The sequence below is a fragment of the Balaenoptera acutorostrata genome, chromosome 5 (assembly GCF_949987535.1).
Source record: "Balaenoptera acutorostrata chromosome 5, mBalAcu1.1, whole genome shotgun sequence".
NCBI lineage: Eukaryota > Metazoa > Chordata > Mammalia > Artiodactyla > Balaenopteridae > Balaenoptera > Balaenoptera acutorostrata.
In genome coordinates this window covers 140,629,857-140,648,161 of record NC_080068.1, presented here as the reverse complement: position 1 = coordinate 140,648,161, position 18,305 = coordinate 140,629,857, and the positions used below count along the sequence as shown (strand labels likewise).

The 18,305-nt window shown below is 47.0% G+C and overlaps 1 protein-coding gene across 4 annotated transcripts in view; it reads left to right on the top strand.

Moving 5' to 3' along the window:
• Nucleotides 1-18,305, top strand: part of AFAP1 (actin filament associated protein 1) — a 155,745-nt gene that overhangs the window by 126,038 nt on the left and 11,402 nt on the right. For 3 of the 4 annotated variants that reach the window (XM_057546342.1, XM_057546340.1, XM_057546341.1), the window contains 3 exons: nucleotides 5,452-5,569; nucleotides 11,653-11,770; nucleotides 16,464-16,628. In XM_057546342.1, coding sequence (XP_057402325.1) covers nucleotides 5,452-5,569; nucleotides 11,653-11,770; nucleotides 16,464-16,628 — 401 coding nt within the window. Of the gene's footprint in view, nucleotides 1-5,451; nucleotides 5,570-8,759; nucleotides 9,027-11,652; nucleotides 11,771-16,463; nucleotides 16,629-18,305 lie in introns of all 4 variants that reach the window. The other variant, XM_057546343.1, reaches the window with a different exon arrangement.

The following is an 18,305-nucleotide window of genomic DNA, read 5'->3' as shown; positions in this document are numbered from 1 at the left end:
GCACGGGTAAAAGGTCCCTCCCACGAGCAAGAGAAACTAATGGGTTTTCATGTAAAAGAGGACTAAAAGTTCATTGATACAGTTTGAGATTCTACATGGCAATTAATCATTAAGAAATTACCACTTGTCGAGTTTTGGTGTAGCATCAAAGAATATCTACCATGACCTGGAAAAGCTATTAAAATACACCTCACTTTTACAACTGGATATCTGCGGGAGGCTAGATTTTCTTCATATGCTTCAACCAAAACAACTTGTTGCAACCAGTTGAATGTTGAAGCACGTGTGAGAATCCAGCTGTCTTCTCTTAAGCCAAACATTGAATAGATTTACAAACATGTATAACCACCACTTTTCTCACTCACTTTTTTTTATTTTGGAAAATATAGTTAATTTTTATAGAAATATGTTGAAATATGGTGGATTTATTCCCATTATTTTTAAATGAATAAAAATGAATACATTTCTGAGTTTCAATTTCAAATACAGTCAACACTGATCGCAAACACCCACATAAACCAAAGCTCTTTGGGAGTCTTCAGTAACTTCGAAGGATGTAAAGACTAAAACACTTGAGGATTGCTGGTTTGTAGGAACGGATCTGTGAAATTAAGAAGTGGCTGGTCCCTATTTCATGCTGTCCACTGTCTAAAGCAGGGGTCGGTCATACTTTTCTGTGAAGGGCAAGATGGTGAACATCTTCAGCTTTGCAGACCACATGTTCCCCACTGTGACGACTCCTCTCTGTCGCCACGTTCAGCTCCACATGGCCGGGCAAAAGCAACAGGACAGTCCTGAAACCAGCAGACGTGGCCATGCTCGGCAGGAGTTTGCTGATCCCTGGTATAAAGCGGTGCCCGTGGGATTGCGAGGGGACACACTGGGCCAGGAGGAAGGAAATCGGGTTCTGGTCCTGCTGCAGTAGTTACTAAATGGAAAGTCTGGGCAAGTCATTCCTAACCTGTTAGTGTTCCAACTTCCTTGTGTAGAAAACAGAGAGTTTAGGCGACATGATGTCTGAAACGTCTAGCTCCCATAGCTCTGATCCCTTGATGCCCACTTCTGTTTCCCTCATCTTTAGAGAGTCTGGATTGGGGCCGAGGAGAGGCAGATTGAAACAGAGCAGGTGATGGAGTTACTTATCAACAGGTGATGATAAACATTCTATCAACTTCCTACCCTTTGAGTGGGAAGAAGATAAACTCAAATGTTTGCGCTGTTATTTGCCTGTTTAATAAGAACAACGCCATCTAGTTTTTCCACCCAAGAGGTGTTTATGGGAGATTGGAGCATTCTTTCTTTGTATCTTGAATGGGGTTGTAGAATGAATGTTTATTTAATGATTGCCTGGGACATTCTGGGGCTGAGTAAAATGAAGATAACTTTTGCCCATATTAGGAGTCAAGCCACCATGTTACACCCAATTAAGGTAAATAGCCTTGACAAAATGAATTAATCTTGTACAACTTAGCCGGGAAATCTCCAGTAATGCTGGAGAATTTCTGAAGTACAAACTACTTATTCTCACTACTGTTCTTTTGTGTGAAAACCAGGGTGACATAGTCAAGTGCTGACTGTTCATCCTCGTTATTTTTTCCATAATAACATTCTATCTAATCAGCAAGGTGTAGGTAAATCACAATGAAACTCCTAATCGTGCAGTAAATAAAGCACATTTAAAGTAGCTTTTTAAGAAATGTAATATCCTTAAGTCCAGTTTTGCAAAATCTACACACCTAGAGTCACATAAAAGAAAGGAGCTTATGGTTGTTAACTGTACTATTTTGGACCTTATTAGTTTCCAAAAAGCCTCTCCTAAGTCCACATGTAACTTCAGTGATAATAAGCAAACTGATAACCACATTTAAGGGAAACCCTGACTAAAAATATTTCCCCTAGAACACAAATGAGTGTGGAATATTCATCTAAACCAAATGTGGGAAGGTCACATTTTCGAGAAAGGAATGTAGATTGCAATTCTGAAAACTGATTTATTAAAAATATGCATGTAATGCGTTTGTGGCTGCAGGAGTCTTTGCTACCCCATTAAAACCTTTATAGGAAAAACCTTTATAGGAGACGTCACTTAGCAATAAAGTTTATTTTTATTTATTAGTTTTCTGCCAAACCTTCTGTAAAAATTGAGAGAAGAGATTTAACAAGGAAACAGCGTTCAAAATATAAAATATGGTAGCTTGCCAATGTGATAAATAATCTGAGGTTGAATTAATTTTTGCCTTTATGTAAATTGGCAGCCAGTTAATGAATCTTCTCAGGGTTATTAGGGGAATTTTTTGTACACTGGATTATGTCTGAGGGAGAAAGGTCAATGGTATATTTTGGGAAGAGGACAGTAAAAGAAATAATAGTCATGTAAAGTCTCCCAGAAAAAGTGGTCTATTTAAGAGTACTAATAATGGTAAACATTTGAAACATACTTTCCTGCGGCCTATTTTTAAATGAGATGTATATAGATGATATGATACAGGGCACATGTTCTGAAATTTTCTTCTGGAACTCTTTTCAAGTCATGCTGGGTTGGAGCCCCATAAGAAAGCTATGACAACATTGATGGTGATAAAAGTGGTAGATCAGTGTGGACACAGAGAAGGGAGCAGGCAAACGGACAGGAAGCTTTCACCTTGAGTCACCCTCTCATCTGAATCCCTGGGAGGTTTTATTCTAAAATACATTTCCTGAAAACATGAATGAACCTTGAAGGTATTAACGCTAAGTGAAATAAGCCAGACACAAGGGGACACATACTGGATGATCCACTTAGGCGAGGTACCAGAGTAGGCAAATCCATAGAGGCAGGAAGTGGGGTGCTGGGTGCTGGGTGCCAGCGCTGGGGGTGGGGGAGACAGCGCTTCAGCTTTTTGGGAAGATGGCAAGTTTTGGAGATGGGTGGTGGTGATGGCTGTACAACAGTGTGAATGTACTGAGCACCCCAGACCTGTACACTTAAAAGTGGTTAAGATGGTAGGGACTTCCCTGGTGGTCCAGTGGCTAAGACTCTGCTCTCCCAATGCAGGGGGCCGGGGTTCGATCCCTGGTCGGGGAACTAGATCCCATGTGCCGCAACTAAGACCCGGTGCAGCCAAATAAATAAATAAATACTTAAAGAAACGTTAAGATGGTGACGTTTCTGTTATGTATATTTTACCTATACTTTTTTTTTTTTTTTTCTGTCTTATGCTTTTGGTTTAACAAGTGGCATATGGCCTCTTATCTCATTTCCACTTTCCTATTTGGCTAAACATCCTACTGTGGGAAGAGTGCCAGGCCAGAAGGTGAGGGGCCTCTTACTCGGTCTTGGATCCACTCGCTGTTTCGGGCCCAGAAACTTGGTTTGGGGGCCCAGGTCCCTCTCTGTGAGACGAGGGGCAGCCTAGCTTGTGGCCGAGGTCTCTTCCAGCTGGGACAGGACATCCTGTGTGTCTGTGACCTCCCCTTACGTTCCGTGGGTCAGAAGCAGCCTGCTGGTGTCCGTTCCAAGTGAGTGAGCCTCTGTCCTGCCCCCTCATGGTCCACGCTCCTTCCTGGCATCTGTGTCCCAGTGTGAGTGCCAGGCTGGGCGCCAGAAACCAGAGACACAGATCAGGCAGGAGACAGTCCCTGGGCAAGGGGTCCGTCTGCCAGGATGTGGCACAGATCCGGGTATCAGTGCCCATGGGCAGTGGAGCGTCCTGGGACCACAGGCATGGGGAGGGCGTGGTCATCCCATGTCCTGCCTCTCACATGACCAAACCCTCACCCCCAAAATACCCTCAAACGGGATGTTTAAACCAGAAAACTTCCAATATGTATCTAAAAACAAGGAGAATCTTTCTTTCTTGTATTCTTTCTTTTCTATACGTTTTCTTTTCCTAAATATATGTTAATATATTTTAAGTATAGAATAATGATATACATTTTTGTATCAGAAGAAAGCAAGAAGAGTTATTTTGTAAATTAAAGAGAATACCGTGTCCAGGGTGGGACTCGCCATGCGTGCTGTGTTGTCCCAGCAGAGGGACACCTGTGCCGCCTTCCTGCAGCCAGGGCTGGGTGAGTGGAAACTGCAGCTTGAGCCCAGGGGGGGCTGACTCTTCACAGCCCCTTCCTCTCATTCTCTTCAGAACCAGAAATCCCCATGTAGTTTTGTTGCAAGACCTCTTGTCAGAGAGGCAGTTCTCACCTCCCCTCTTACTGCCCTCACTTTTTCTCATTTGCTCTCTTTTTTATTCATCTAGTTACCATAGAAATGTAAGATCCCAAGAAGAAGCAAAATTGGAAAAAAAAACACACTTTTTTTCATTTCAGGCTGTTTTAGTTTTCCCAATTAGGAGAAAGATGTTATCTAGATGTTGAGGTTTTTCGCTTATAATATCATGAGCAAACCATTCACGCATTCCTTCCGTCATTCATTCCCGTGTTCGTTCATTCGTGCAGCTCGTACTTGCCAAGCACCTTTTGAGTGCTGGATGAACAACATTGGCAAAGGCCGTGTCCTCCTGAAGCTCATGTTCCGGTGAGGAAAGCCAGACAGCAGACACACGATTGTGCAACATGTTAGGTGGTGATTAGTGGTAGGAAGGAGTATAGGGGACAGGACAGGGACGCAGAGGTGGGAGGTTGCGGTGACCGGGAGGTTCCCACTGAGACTGAAAGAAGGAGGGGTCTTAGAGAAGCGCTGTGGGCAGACGGGGTGCCCTTGGCCAGCGAGCAAGAGCTACCAGGAGCCTGGGGTGAAGGCAGCGGACACGGCGCTCGGAGCCTCGCAGGCCGTGCAGCACTGGATTGTTCTCGGAGCCCCCGGGGCTTTGAGCAGAGCCGTGACACGCGGGACGGAGGTGGCCACTGTCAGAGGCTCCCAGAAGTTCAGGGCCGTGCAGGGCAGAGGGGGAGGTGGGTAGTGACGCTGAACGAACACTGAGAACTCAAGAAATGCTGTGGGACAGACGTTCTGAAACGCTTACAGAACAGGTCCGTGGACTTTTCCTGACAAAAGCCAGAGAGCAAATACTGATACTTCAGTTTTGCAGGCCAGATGGTCTCTGCCTTTGAGAATTAACAAGCTCATGAAAGAGGCATGTGAAAAAAAAAAAGCCACAGACGATTCGTCAACGAGGAGTCCAGGTAAAGAAAGGTGTTCCAGTAAAGCTTGGGTGACAGAAGCAGGCTGCTAATACAAATGGTGGTTATTTGCTGAGTGCCGGGTGTTTGCGGGCCTTGCTCTGGGAACCCGGCCGGGTCATCATGGGTCCGGGCCGCAGTCCTCCGGGCAGGTGGTGTCCTGTCCTGCAGGTGAGGAGTCTGGCCCGTGGCTGTAGGAACACCCGACTCTGCCTGGGTCCTGTGCTAACACTTCTGTACCCTGCGGCCTCGGACAGAGCCCGAGCATCCATCAGAGCTCCTGGAAGCCTTGGTGATCAATTGGAGGGTTGTAACTCGTTTCCTCTCTTTCAGTTTCATGAACAGGCGCGTTCTGTCCACTAACCCGTATGTAGGGGGCACTGCCAACGGCTACGCACACCCCAGCGGGACGGCGCTGCACTACGACGACGTTCCCTGCATCAGCGGCTCGGTGAGTGCGCCGCGTGCAGAGCGAGGTCAGCTGTGCGGGAAGGCGGGGGTCTGCGGGTCTCTGTGACTTACACCCCTGCTTTCTGTCCAAACGAGAGAAAGCTTTCTCACGCTCTGAGGCAAGATGAAAACTCCACCCCATCTCTCTCCTTTTTGACACCCTGTTCATCTTAATCCGCATCTGAACACGCAGGTAATCGGACACCAGTAGACAGTTTGTCATTCCTGTCAATGCCATTAAACACCGTCAGAAATCACCATCGGAAAGGAGATGCCGCAGAGTAACGACCGTACTGCCAGCTCCAGACACGGTCCTGCATCCTCCGGGTGGGGTGCACTTGTAGCTGGGGCCCCTGTCTGGTGGAGAAGGAGGAGGGGAGCAGGGAGGAGGAGGCAGCCCGCCTGGCAGGGCGCGTTCAAGCGCAGATTAACGTGAAAGGGGCTCACGTTAGGACGTGGGTGTCAGGGCGCGGGCCCACATTGAAATCCCGTCCCAGCTGCAAAGCCCATGGGATGGTGTCCCCTCTGAGTCCGGAGTGGTCTGGGGTGGCTGGGACATGGGTCCTGACCCACAGCAAGAACACGTTAGGCCCTGTCGGTCTCCTCCTTGCCCCTCCCCGGTCCCACCACCACCTTCGCCTCGGGGTCTGCAGGGCTGGAGGGGCTCTGGTGCCCACTGTGGTCATGGCCGTCCGCCCTGCAGAGAGTCCCGTGGGATCCACACACTCGGGGAAAGCCCGCGGTGGCCCGACAGGAGCCGGTCCCAGTCCGGTCTCTGCGCCCCTGCGTCCTGGCCGCTGTGCCCTTTCCAAGGGGGCCCGGCTCTCGGCCTCTGCTTGCTGGTCTTGGTGGAACCTGCCCTCACCGTAGACCCGACTGCCACCTCATCCTCGTAGGATACTCTGAGCCTTGATCTCAGCGCCAGCTTTTTTGGAAAGATAAAACACGCAAACCTGTCTCTGAATCTTCCTGCCGGAAGGCCCCCTCGTGTACCTTTCCCCAGAGGGTTTTCTCCCCATGTACGTGGTTTAGAGAAACCGTGGACCTACACAAACGCTGGTCTAGTTCCCCCATCCCTTCATTCCCGTTAATACTACACAGGTTCAGGCACCCCCAGGAATGAGCTTTCTTTAGGTCACGCACAGCTTAAGCTGGTTTAGAAATGAAAAGCTGCCCTTCTCCAAGGCTCTGCACTTAGGAATCGTTTCTGTGTATACATCGCTGGGCGGGCGACATAGGAGATTAAGACAGAACATCCAGTGCCCAGTGTTTGTGGCTCGCTTGTTAAGGGCTTCCTTGACATTCAGGCCTCTCTTTAAACTGTTGTTCTACTTGCTGGGCTCTGTGACCGGGCCCTTTGTTTTGCGAGAGCCTGCACTTCTCAGTTTTATAAGGTTCATACTTTTGAGTCAATACCTGACATTTTAGCAATGTTTCAACTTCAGTAATTCTTACCCATTCAGCGTTCCCCCTGAGGCCTAGATGAAAGTGAATCTCAAAAAGGATCTTCTGACAGGCACACACACACTTTTAATCTAGAAGTTCTCTGGAGTTTGTTTTCTAAGTCTTCCATGTGACTTAATCCTTTGGTATTTTAGGAAAATGATGGTCTGGTCTAGACCATTTTAATAACCCTGGACAAATATATGCGAGGTTGTCATTATGAAACTCACATCCATGTTTATCTACATGTACCATTATTTTTAGGTTGTAGATGGGTCCCCGGCATCACAAAAATAGACACACTGAAGTGATTGCAAAGGAATGAAAAACACTCTTACTGTGAAATTTTAAACCTTTTCTATTTTTATAACAAAAGGCTGTAATTATATCCTGGCAGAAAGGAACTCTGCAAGAAGGATATAAAAATAGAGTCAGATAAGTATAGTATATGAATTAATATTTTCTCTTTTTAAAAAAAAATGAAAGCAATTCCTTTAAAACTTAAAAGAATCTGGCTGTGGTTGTAAGTTTGGGTTTTAATTTATACTTTAATGTCCATGTTCTAAAGTGGCTTGTAGCTATTTTAATCCTTTGTAAAAAGGTTTTCCACTAAAGTAATGCCATTCTATCATTTATACTTTGAAACATCCTATTTTCTATGATTATTCGATTTCTTTCTTTTAACAGCCTGTGTTTTTGGTTACTGCACTTTCTTCAGGCATAACCAAGTGTGGAACAGGGGTGGTGCTGACAGTCGCCCATAGAACTTAAATCCCCGATGCCCGCATAGCAGGCTTGGAAGGGTCCAGAGGTGTTCTGGCATCGAGCCCCTCATGCTATCCTGGAGTAGCCTGAGGTTCAGACCCCAAGCAGTGTGTAGTTATGAGCACAGCCCTAATCCAGCTCTGCCTCTTACAGCTGTGCGACCTCTCTGCCTCAGTTTCCCCCTACTTCATAAGATTCCTATGGGAATTATGTGAGTCGTTTTTACTGTGAAATAAGAAAAGGTGCTTTGGGGACTTCCCTGGTGGTCCAGTGGTTAAGAATCCGCCTTCCAATGCAGGGGATGCGGGTTTGATCCCTGGTCGGGGAACTAAGGTCCCACGTGCCACAGGGCAACTAAGCCCGCGCGCTGCAACTACTGAGCCCACATGTCACAACTAGAGAGCCCGTGTGCCGCAACTAGAGAGAAGCCTACGCGCCGCAATGAAGAGCCTGTGTGCCACAACTAAGACCCAACACAGCCAAAAAAATAATAATAGTAATAAAATACAGATAATAATATCTGTCAGTATTTAAAAAAAAAAAGAGATAAAGTGCTTTGCTGGGATCTTAACATGTTTTCTCAGTAGAATCAGAGCCCCCGGTCTCCGGACGGACCCCAGTCCAGCATCCCTTTCGTCACATCCCATTGCTTCAGCTTTCTGGGTCAGGAGGACTTCCGAAATCCAGTTCTTTAAAGAAGTGTCAAATATATATATATATATATATATATTTTTTTTTTTGGCCTGCTTTAACAAACAAAACAAAAAAAATTATCATTAGCCAATGGCCCTGGGAACGACTTAAGGAAAAAAGAATCCTTAAGTCCCCAAAGGTAGAAAAGTTCTTCTGAATCAGTCCACCTAGTTGAGTGTGTGTGTTTTACTGGGGGTACGTGCACGTGTTTTGGGGTGCTTGCTGATAACATCTCAATGTGCTTTGCTTCCTATGGCCGAGGCTCTAACGACGCGCTGTGTGTGTTACAGTGGGGACCCGACGGTGGCTTTCCCGCTCCCCGTGGCCGAGGCCTGGGAGAAGAGGCGCTCTATGATAACGCGGTCCTGTACGATAACTTGCCGTCTCCGAAAATCTTTGCTCGCTACCCTCCTGCTGACAGGAAGGCCGCTAGGCCACCTCCTGACAAGCTGTCCTGTAACCACTACAAACACCCTGCCTCTTCCGGTCCGCCGTCCTCCCCGTCTGTCACTAACACCTCTTCTCTGGGGAGGGCATCTCTCGGGCTCAGCTCACAGGTACAGCACCTCCTTCTGTCTTCTAGAATCGCCTTAAGTCACGGCCCTCCCTCAGGGCTTTGCAGTGAGAGCTCTCACCACCAGCTTGTGGTCAGTGAGCCCCATCAAGGGTTAAAGCGCAGTTTTTTCCCTCAACTAGAACGTAATCTGCAAATACACAGCGTTTGGCCACCCAGGAACAGATTAAATACAGTAAGTCCCCTACATACGAACCTTCAAGTTGTGAACCTTTCAAAGATGCGAACATGCCCCTGTATGCCAGCTGTTGTACTGGGCTACTGTACTTTTCAAGGTACTGTACTGTAAGATGAAAAATGTTTTCTTTATTTTTCGTGTTTTTTTTTATGTGTTTTTTGTGTGAGTATAAACCTATTCTATAAACCTATACAGGTATTACTAACCTATTATATAAACCTATACAAGTATTATAAACCTATTACAGTACAGTACTATATAGCCAATGGTGTTAGTTGCGTACGCAGGCTAACTTTACAAACAGACTGGACTTATGAACACGCTCTTGGAACAGAACTCATTCGTATGTAGGGGACTTACTGTACACGTAACTAGTTCATGGTTTAACGTTCTGTATTTCTTTGCCTGTGCCTGGCTCTCTTTCCATTCTTGGGAAGTTCCCCAGTGAATTTTGTGAATTACGGCAATTAAAGGCAAAGATGTTAAAGAGGGCAGGGACAGTGGGACAGTAAAAGTCTTCAGAAGATTTTTGAGCTGCAAGTTCCTTTCCTGTGTTTCTGTAACACATAAGTGAGGAATGGTGGGCTTCACGTGGCAATTGCTTTTCGATCTTTAAACATTAAAAAGGATTATTCCGAGAACTACAGTATTTTCCCGTGATGTACTCCCTAAAAGTGTACTCCCTAAAACCAAGTAGATAATAATGATTTTGGATTATAATTGAATGGTCAGTAACCTTGATATTGAACTATTGTCCATCTCACACACCTCGTATTTGTGGCAAACGGTAACATTTCAGTGTAAATATAATTTTGTGTTTTCATGCGTGTCAACCTAAGATTTTTTTATGCTTTGAGTAAAGATCTAAGCACCACATGGAAGAATATTCTACAAACATAAAGCAGAGGGGCACATTTTAAATTTTTTTCTTTTCCTTCCATTTTTGGAGTAATCTTAAGAAAACGATGAATGCCAAGTAAGATTCTAGAATTTCAGAGAGTTACAGCAGTTCTTCGAAACCAATTCTTTTCATCAAAGTCACGTGAGAAGATTTTTGTTTGTTTTTTATTTATAACAACTGTTAGAGATTCTCATTCACTGAACTGAGGGGCCCAGGCCGATGCATGGTCAGACATGGGAGCCATTGGCTTCTAGTTTTTTTGAGTATTTAGTAAAAAGTCTGGTAGGTCATGTGCTTCACCCACTAAGTGAATGTGTCTCTGGCGATGTATTTATCTGTCTTTTTATTGGTATTAGAGTTCCCTTGGGTAAAAATTATGGGACAAAATATACTATCTTGTACATTTGGATTGTCCCCAGATTAGTTTGGAATCAGTCATTCGATACGTGGTTCATGTATGTTTGTATTTTGTTCATTTTTATTTTAAGTAGGAAACACATTTGCAAGCCGTTTACCTTTAGCTTTTGTGTCCTCATTTGGCCGTTTGAATGGGGGACCTACTATTTAATGGAGAGAGCTCACACTCCCTACACACCTACCATATGTGTGCTGTAGGTGTGTGTGCTGTGTCAGTTAACCTTCTGAGGAACCGTGTGGGAGACATCAGTATGTTTATATTTTTAAACGAACACACGGAGGCTCAGAAAGCGTTAATGATGTGCTCAGCGTCTCCTATGACGGAGCGGGAATTTGAAGCTTCCAAAACCCAGGCCCACGACAGTAAGAAACGTGGTGCAGCAGAGGAGCTCGGGCTTGGACGTGTACAGTCAGCCTTTGCCGTTCGGCTGGACTTAACGACCCAACCAAGGTACACGTGCATCACTTAAGCAAAATGCAACACGGGTCGGCTTGCAGCCATCAAAGAAGTTAGGGGTATGTTGAATTTTTTTAAAAAACCTGTGGTTAGTTAAAATTTAGTTCATACTGTTTCTATATTTTGCCTCTTTCGCTTCCTTCCTCAGACCCCGTCAGTGAATCAAAAGGTAGTTATTTATCCAATTAGGACATCAGTATAGAAACCCTGGAAGCTGAACTCTTAAGTGCATGGTCATGCTACTTCCCCGAAGAGCATTCCACCAAAATTAAAGCTGTTTATCTTTGGAAACACAGACTTTTAGTAATCTCAACCAAATGCTCTCAGATACCCACTGTCTGGGCCAGTGTCTTGATCGGCGTGTGTGAGCTCCTGGTGACACACCAGTCGAAATAGGTGACTTTTGGTGCGTTCCAGCTGAAGACATCCTAGTGTACCTCGTTTGCTTTGAACCTCGGTGCTAGAACCTTCTTAGCTGCTCTGGAGAAGTCACAGCAGTGCAGTGTTGGGAAAGCAGATTGGTTTTCTACTGCCCGCATTTTTGTCTGCCCATGCTACGTTCTACTTGAAGAACTAGGGACGGAAACAATTTACTGCAAAAACCCCAAGGTTTTTGTCTGTTTGGTTTTAATTCTCTCATTTGTTTATTTCAACAGTTGAAGGGTAAAAAGCCGCCCCCCGTGGCGTCCAACGGGGTTACGGGAAAAGGCAAGACTCTGAGCAGTCAGCAAAAAAAAGCTGATTCAGCGGCTGGCGTGAAGCGGACGCCTTCCAGTAAGTTGATCCTTCGATTTCCCACGTTCTAGCTTCGGGTGCAGCGTGCAGAGTTGGGGCTGCCTAGCCGCCTTCCTCCCTCACCTGACCAGGTGGAGAATGCCAGGTCGGGGGGCCAGCCGGAGAGATGGTACCATTTGCACCCGCATCCTTCCTCGTTTGCTGGATTGAGGAATGGCCACGATTTTTAACCCAGCTTTTATTCTCTAACTGTTGCATATACAAGGAAGGACAAAGCTGGCTGAACTGTAGAATTGGCTACGCGTATTTCCGGGTGAGGCAGTTTGTGGGTGCAGCTGGCAGTGCTGCTGTGAGCGGCCCTGGACGGTGGGTGGGGACACCTCGGTTTGTGTCCTTGATCTGCTGAGTGAGGGAGTGACTTGGGTTGAGTCACAGAGACTCTCTGAAGCCAGCCTCTGTGTGTTAGAGGTGTAGACAGGTGGCTGCTGTGGTTTCTGTGGCTGAAATAATTGGGGCAACTCGTGTACCTCAGAGCACGGGAGACTATCAGGATCTGTAAGGACTTCTTGCCCCCGCTGTGCCTCCCAGCCTTCAGCCAGCTGTGATTTCCCTCCTCCCGTGTCACTCTCCTGGCCGCTGGATCGGGGCGGTGCTGTACTCTACCCCACTGGGCAGATGCAGACGTAAGCTCAGAGAGGTGGCCTGGCCCCCCCGAGGTCCCACCGCTGGCAAATGACAGAACCAGCGTGAGGACCAAGTTTTCAGGTTCCATGCCTGGCAGGGGCTGGACCGGGCAGAGGAGCGGCGAGGAAGCGCGCTCAGCTTCCTTCCCCATCTGCAGATACATGACTCTAGGGGTACTGTTATCGCACGTGTTTGCATTTGCTTCAGCCCTGGCTGTGTGGGGTGGATTCCTCCTCAGCCAGCCAGCCCGGCAGTGTCTGTTCATTCCGGCACTCTGCTTGCTGCGGGGACTGCAAAGGTAAGATAGAGCACAGGCCGGGCCCGAGCACAGGCTCTTACCAGGCTCAGAAGCTCCTCAGCGGCTGTGGGCCTGTCGGGGACGGTTCCCAGGAGAGGAAGATGGGAGTTAGCCTCGAGCGCACGCGAGTTTGATGTGAACACCTGGGAAGCCGTGTCGACACTTTCTGAACCTGGTTCAGCATAGCTGGTGGACCAGGCTCCCTCCAGGTAGTAACCCTACACCAGGTGACAGGTCACCTAACTGCTGAGCTCCCTGTGTGCACCACGATTGGATTTCAGAGTCAGCACATGGGGCGGGTGAGAGGTGGCTTTGTCCTTAGCCTCACGGGGACATGGACGAGCCCACCATTGTTCCCCCGGGGCTCCTGCTTCTGCCCCGAGGAAGCGTGTGCTTTCTTTTTGTTTTTACATCTTTATTGGAGTATAATTGCTCTACAATGGTGTGTTAGTTTCTGCTTTATAACAAAGTGAATCAGCTATACATATACACATATTCCCATATCTCCTCCCTCTTGCGTCTCCCTCCCTCCCACCCTCCCTATCCCACCCCTCTAGGTGGTCACAAAGCACCGAGCTGATCTCCCTGTGCTATGCGGCTGCTTCCCACTAGCTATCTATTTTACATTTGGTAGTGTGTATATGTCCATGCCACTCTCACTTCATCCCAGCTTAACCTTCCCCCTCCCCGTGTCCTCAAGTCCATTCTCTACGTCTGCGTCTTTATTCCTGTCCTGCCCCTAGGTTCTTCAGAACCATTTTTTTTTTAGATTCCATATATATGTGTTAGCATACAGTATTTGTTTTTCTCTTTCTGACTTACTTCACTCTGTATGACACACTCTAGGTCCATCCACCTCACTACAAATAACTCAATTTCATTTCTTTTTATGGCTGAGTAATATTCCATTGTATATATGCACCACATCTTCTTTATCCATTCATCTGTCGATGGACACTTAGGTTGCTTCCATGTCCTGGCTATTGTGAATAGAGCTGCAGTGAACATTTTGGTACATGACTTTTTTTGAATTATGGTTTTCTCAGGGTGTATGCCCAGTAGTGGGATTGCTGGGTCGTATGGTAGTTCTATTTTTAGTTTTTTAAAGAACCTCCATACTGTTCTCCATAGTGGCTGTATCAATTTACATTCCCACCAACAGTGCAAGAGGGTTCCCTTTTCTCCACACCCTCTCCAGCATTTATTGTTTGTAGATTTTTTGATGATGGCCATTCTGACTGGTGTGAGGTGATACCTCATTGTAGTTTTGATTTGCATTTCTCTAATGATTAATGATGTTGAGCATTCTTTCATGTGTTTGTTGGCAATCTGTATATCTTCTTTGGAGAAATGTCTATTTAGGTCTTCTGCCCATTTTTGGATTGGGTTGTTTGTTTTTTTGATATTGAGCTGCATGAGCTGCTTGTAAATTTTGAAGATTAGTCCTTTGTCAGTTGCTTCATTTGCGAATATTTTCTCCCATTCTGAGGGTTGTCTTTTGGTCTTGCTTTCTTGACATCAGCTCACCTGCGCTTCCCTTCTCCTCAGACACACATTCAAGCAGCCAGTTGGGCCAAACCCTCCTCCTCATCATTCGTTTACTGTGCTCCTTTTTTCACCTTATTTTTCTGGCAAATCTTATTTCCCTCATGCAGTTGGGTGTATTTATATTTACTTAAAATTTGAGTGTTGTCCACTTGGGGAGGGGCAGGTGAGGGGAGGGAGTAACGTGTCTGAAAAGCTTTGTTATGTGAGACCTGAACCGCAGGAAATCTCTGTCTGCATAACATCCCTCTCTCTCTCAGCACCTGTGCTTATTTTATTTCTTAGATGATGCATTCCTTTATTTTATGAGGGCTTCTGTAGGGAATTTTTATTAACTTTGGTGACATCCAATGACGAAAAAAGGGAAAAATAATTGTGCTCTGTGTTTTTTGCTGAATTCAGGCAGTTGCATTATAGCCTGGATGGGGTTTATTGCATGGGGACCAAATGATGTGGAAGGTGGTAAGGGATTGCATACAGGTTTGTCGGGGAAACATCCTAGATCAGAAATGAGTGGACAGAGTTTGGACTGTGCTCTGTTTATAGAACATGTGGTTACCCAAGCCACTAAGAGCAGTGCTTTTGTTGCAAGTTGTTGATTTGGTCATCCTCATGCTGCGATCCTTTTAATATCATTCTGTGTGTGGGGTTGGTTGGTTTTTAGAGAGGGGAAGATGGAGCGGGGAGTGATGACTTTGTACCTGCCTTCATAAATGCAGTTTTCGTGCAGTCACGATGACTTGCCGCGTAAGAATCGGTGAATTCAGTGTTTAGGACGGGCGCTAGAAATCGTTAGCAATGGCTCACCATTGTCTGGCAGAGTGGACGGGGTTCCGGGGGCTCCGTTATCGCTGACAGGGATGAGAGCCGCCAGGGAGTGTCCACCACGGCCCAGGCATCACATGATTCTCTTAGGTGGGTTTTAGTACATGTATCGAATTTTTTTTTTTAACCCCACAAGTTAGGCCTTAGCACTTCTGCTTTATAGAGGGTGAAGCTGAGCCTTCGGGGCATTAATTGCTTGTCCACAATCATCGTCTCTTCCCTGGTCAGCTGCCTTTATTATTAACCATTACACCGCTCTCCATGGCTTCTCCCCAGAAGTCGTTTCTAGTCTAATAAGGGAGTCAGACATGCAGATAAACCAGCATGATATATCATGGCATGTGAGCTCACAGGTACAGGAGGTGCAGGTGGCCTTGGGTCGTCATCAGGTTTGAGCCATTAGCTGTCAGGAGTCACTGGGAGACCACAGAAGCTGCAGAATTGTGAACCCTTATTACTATTGAAAGGCCAGAATAATTCGAGGACAAGAGCGTTGGGTCAGGATTTTAACGCACTATTAACTAGTAGTGTGATGTTGGCCAAATCTCTAAATTTTCCTTAAGGCTGGTTTCCTCTTCATTCATTTATCCACTCACTTTATTTAATGAGCATTTACATAGTGCCCATTCTGTGCTTGCTCAGACTTCTGTATAAGTATTACTTTAATCCTCATAACAACCCTGTGAAGTACCTGCTCTTATTACCCCCATTGCACAGATGAGGAAATTGAGACACGGAGAGACGAAGTGCCTTGTTGAAGGTCACACAGCTCAGGTGGCAAGCTGGGATTCCCACCTAGGCGGTCGGGCTCCAGATACTGCCCTGGGTGCCCCTTCATTTTCTAATTGGCTCAGTCACTCACTCAGCAGATATTTATCGTGCACTCTGTCCACGCCAGGTACCCACCCCAGTGGAGGTGGGGATAGCGCCGTCAGGTCAGCAAAAGAGTTGGACAGCACGGTCGTAAGGATCAGACGTGACAGTGTAATGGAAGTGTTTTGAAAAATACAGAGAACTACACACATCGAGAGATTATTTCTGATGTCGGGAGACCCCCTCTTTTCAGATTACAGAGTGTTTTGTTCACTCTCGACCTTGCTGAAGATTATATGTTGCATGCCTCAAAGAGAGGCGTTAAAGGAATTTCCTAACGTTCTGTTTTCCTTTTAAAAATTTGTTTCAAAGAATATTGGATAATCTGAACTGGTCACTTTTCTGTTTGGCTCAAACCTGTCCTGTTGTCTTTCTTGTTGAATTAGCAAAATGACTAGCTTTGAGTTTATTTCACTGAGTAGGCTGATTAAACGGGCTTTATGAATTACCCTATCAGCTACTTGGTTAAACCTAATTTCCTGTTGACGCTTTTTTTTTTTTTTCAAGACGCTGACCAGTACAAATACGGCAAGAACCGGGTGGAAGCGGATGCCAAGCGACTGCAGGCCAAAGAGGAGGAGCTGCTGAAGAGGCGGGAAGGCCTGCGGGAGAGGCTGGCCCAGCTGCGGAAGGAGAGGAAGGGCCTGAGGGCCGCCATCGAAGTCAACACTGGTACGAGCGGCCTGCTTCTGCTGGCGCTGGGGTCTAGGCTTCTCCTCTTACGCCCTCGGGGTCTGCGCCTCGCGAGGATCTCCTCTTAGTAAGGCCGTGTCATCCCACGCCGTGCTTCTTGCAGTTCGGAAGCCTGGGTGCTAAGCCCAGGGCGGGGGCCACAGTGTGGAATAATGGACCAGGCCGGGCCTGGACCTCAACTTGCTGGCTGAGGTCGGGTAGGTGCCGGGGAGCCATCCCAGCCTTGGGGGCTGCCGGCAGAGGTCGTGGGGAGCGCAAGCCTCCGGGCTCAGGAGTTATGGTCACTGTGTGTGAGGGGTGGTGTCTCAGCCGGAGGACGGGTGATACTCAGAAGCCCAGCTGACAGCTCTTCGCGTGGGTAGAAGGAGTCCTCCGTTCCCTGAGGAGGGACTGGGGAGGGCCAGACCGCGATGGGTTCGTGGAAGGGACCAGGGGAGTGGGAACAGCCCCAGGGAGGAAAGAAGAGGGAGACGCGGGTGAGGACCACAGCCGTGTCTGTGGATCGGCCCGTCTGTCCTCGTTGGCAGGAGCTGGGCGTGTGGTTCCTGGTTCCGGCGCTGGGGCTGCTGAAATGTATGTCTCCTCAGCTCAAGACTGAGTCTGGTCCTGGGGCAAGGCCGACCCTCTAGATTTTTGGCCTCGGGGGGTGACGAGGAGGAATGTAGAGACCAGGGTGATCCCGAGAGGAAGAACCTGCTTTCCAGCGGCTTCTGTGCCGGAGGAATTGGCGTGTATACAGCAGTTAGGCGTCAGGTCCAGCCTTTCCTGACTTGGTGCCTATATGGTTTTTAAGAAAGAAAGTGCTTTCAGAGTTTAAAGGACGGGAGGCTGGGTGTGGGCTGAGCCGGTTCGAGACAGCCTGTAGGAGGGGCAGGAGGTGGCATCTCCCATGAGGCCCCCCCGGGGGATCAGGAGCTCCGTCAGAGAACTGGACGGGAGCCTCCAGGTCAGCAGGACAGGAGTAGAATTTCTTCCCGCTGTTGTTTCCAGTTTGTAAGACAGTGAAGATGCAGAGAGATGAGACCAGCTTTGGGCCTTGAAAAAGAGATTGTCACGTGCTACCAGGCGGTCGGCCAGGGCCAGGGTCGGTTAACCCTCGGGATCACTTTCCTTATCTGTCCGGTGGGCAAATTGCCTGCCTTCCTGTGCCCCTGTAGCACATTTCGAATAAGATGAATAAAGCGAATGTGCTATGTGCTATGGAGACGCAAGCTGTACTGTATTCTACCATAGGGGCAAGTGAGATGACTCAGAGTAGAGAAACATATTCGGACTTTTCAAGTCAGTGGCACCTTTGGAAACCACCTGGTCCAAGTTCCTCATTTTAAAATGAGTGTATTCATATATACAATGGAATATTACTCAGCCATAAAAAAGAAATGAAATTGAGTTATTTGTAGTGAGGTGGATGGACCTAGAGTCTGTCATACAGAGTGAAGTAAGTCAGAAAGAGAAAAACAAATACCGTATGCTAACACATATATACGGAATCTAAAAAAAAATGGTTCTGAAGAACCTAGGGGCAGGACAGGAATAAAGACGCAGACGTAGAGAATGGACTTGAGGACACGGGGAGGGGGAAGGGTAAGCTGGGGCAAAGTGAGAGCGTGGCATGGACATATATACACTACCAAACGTAAAATAGATAGCTAGTGG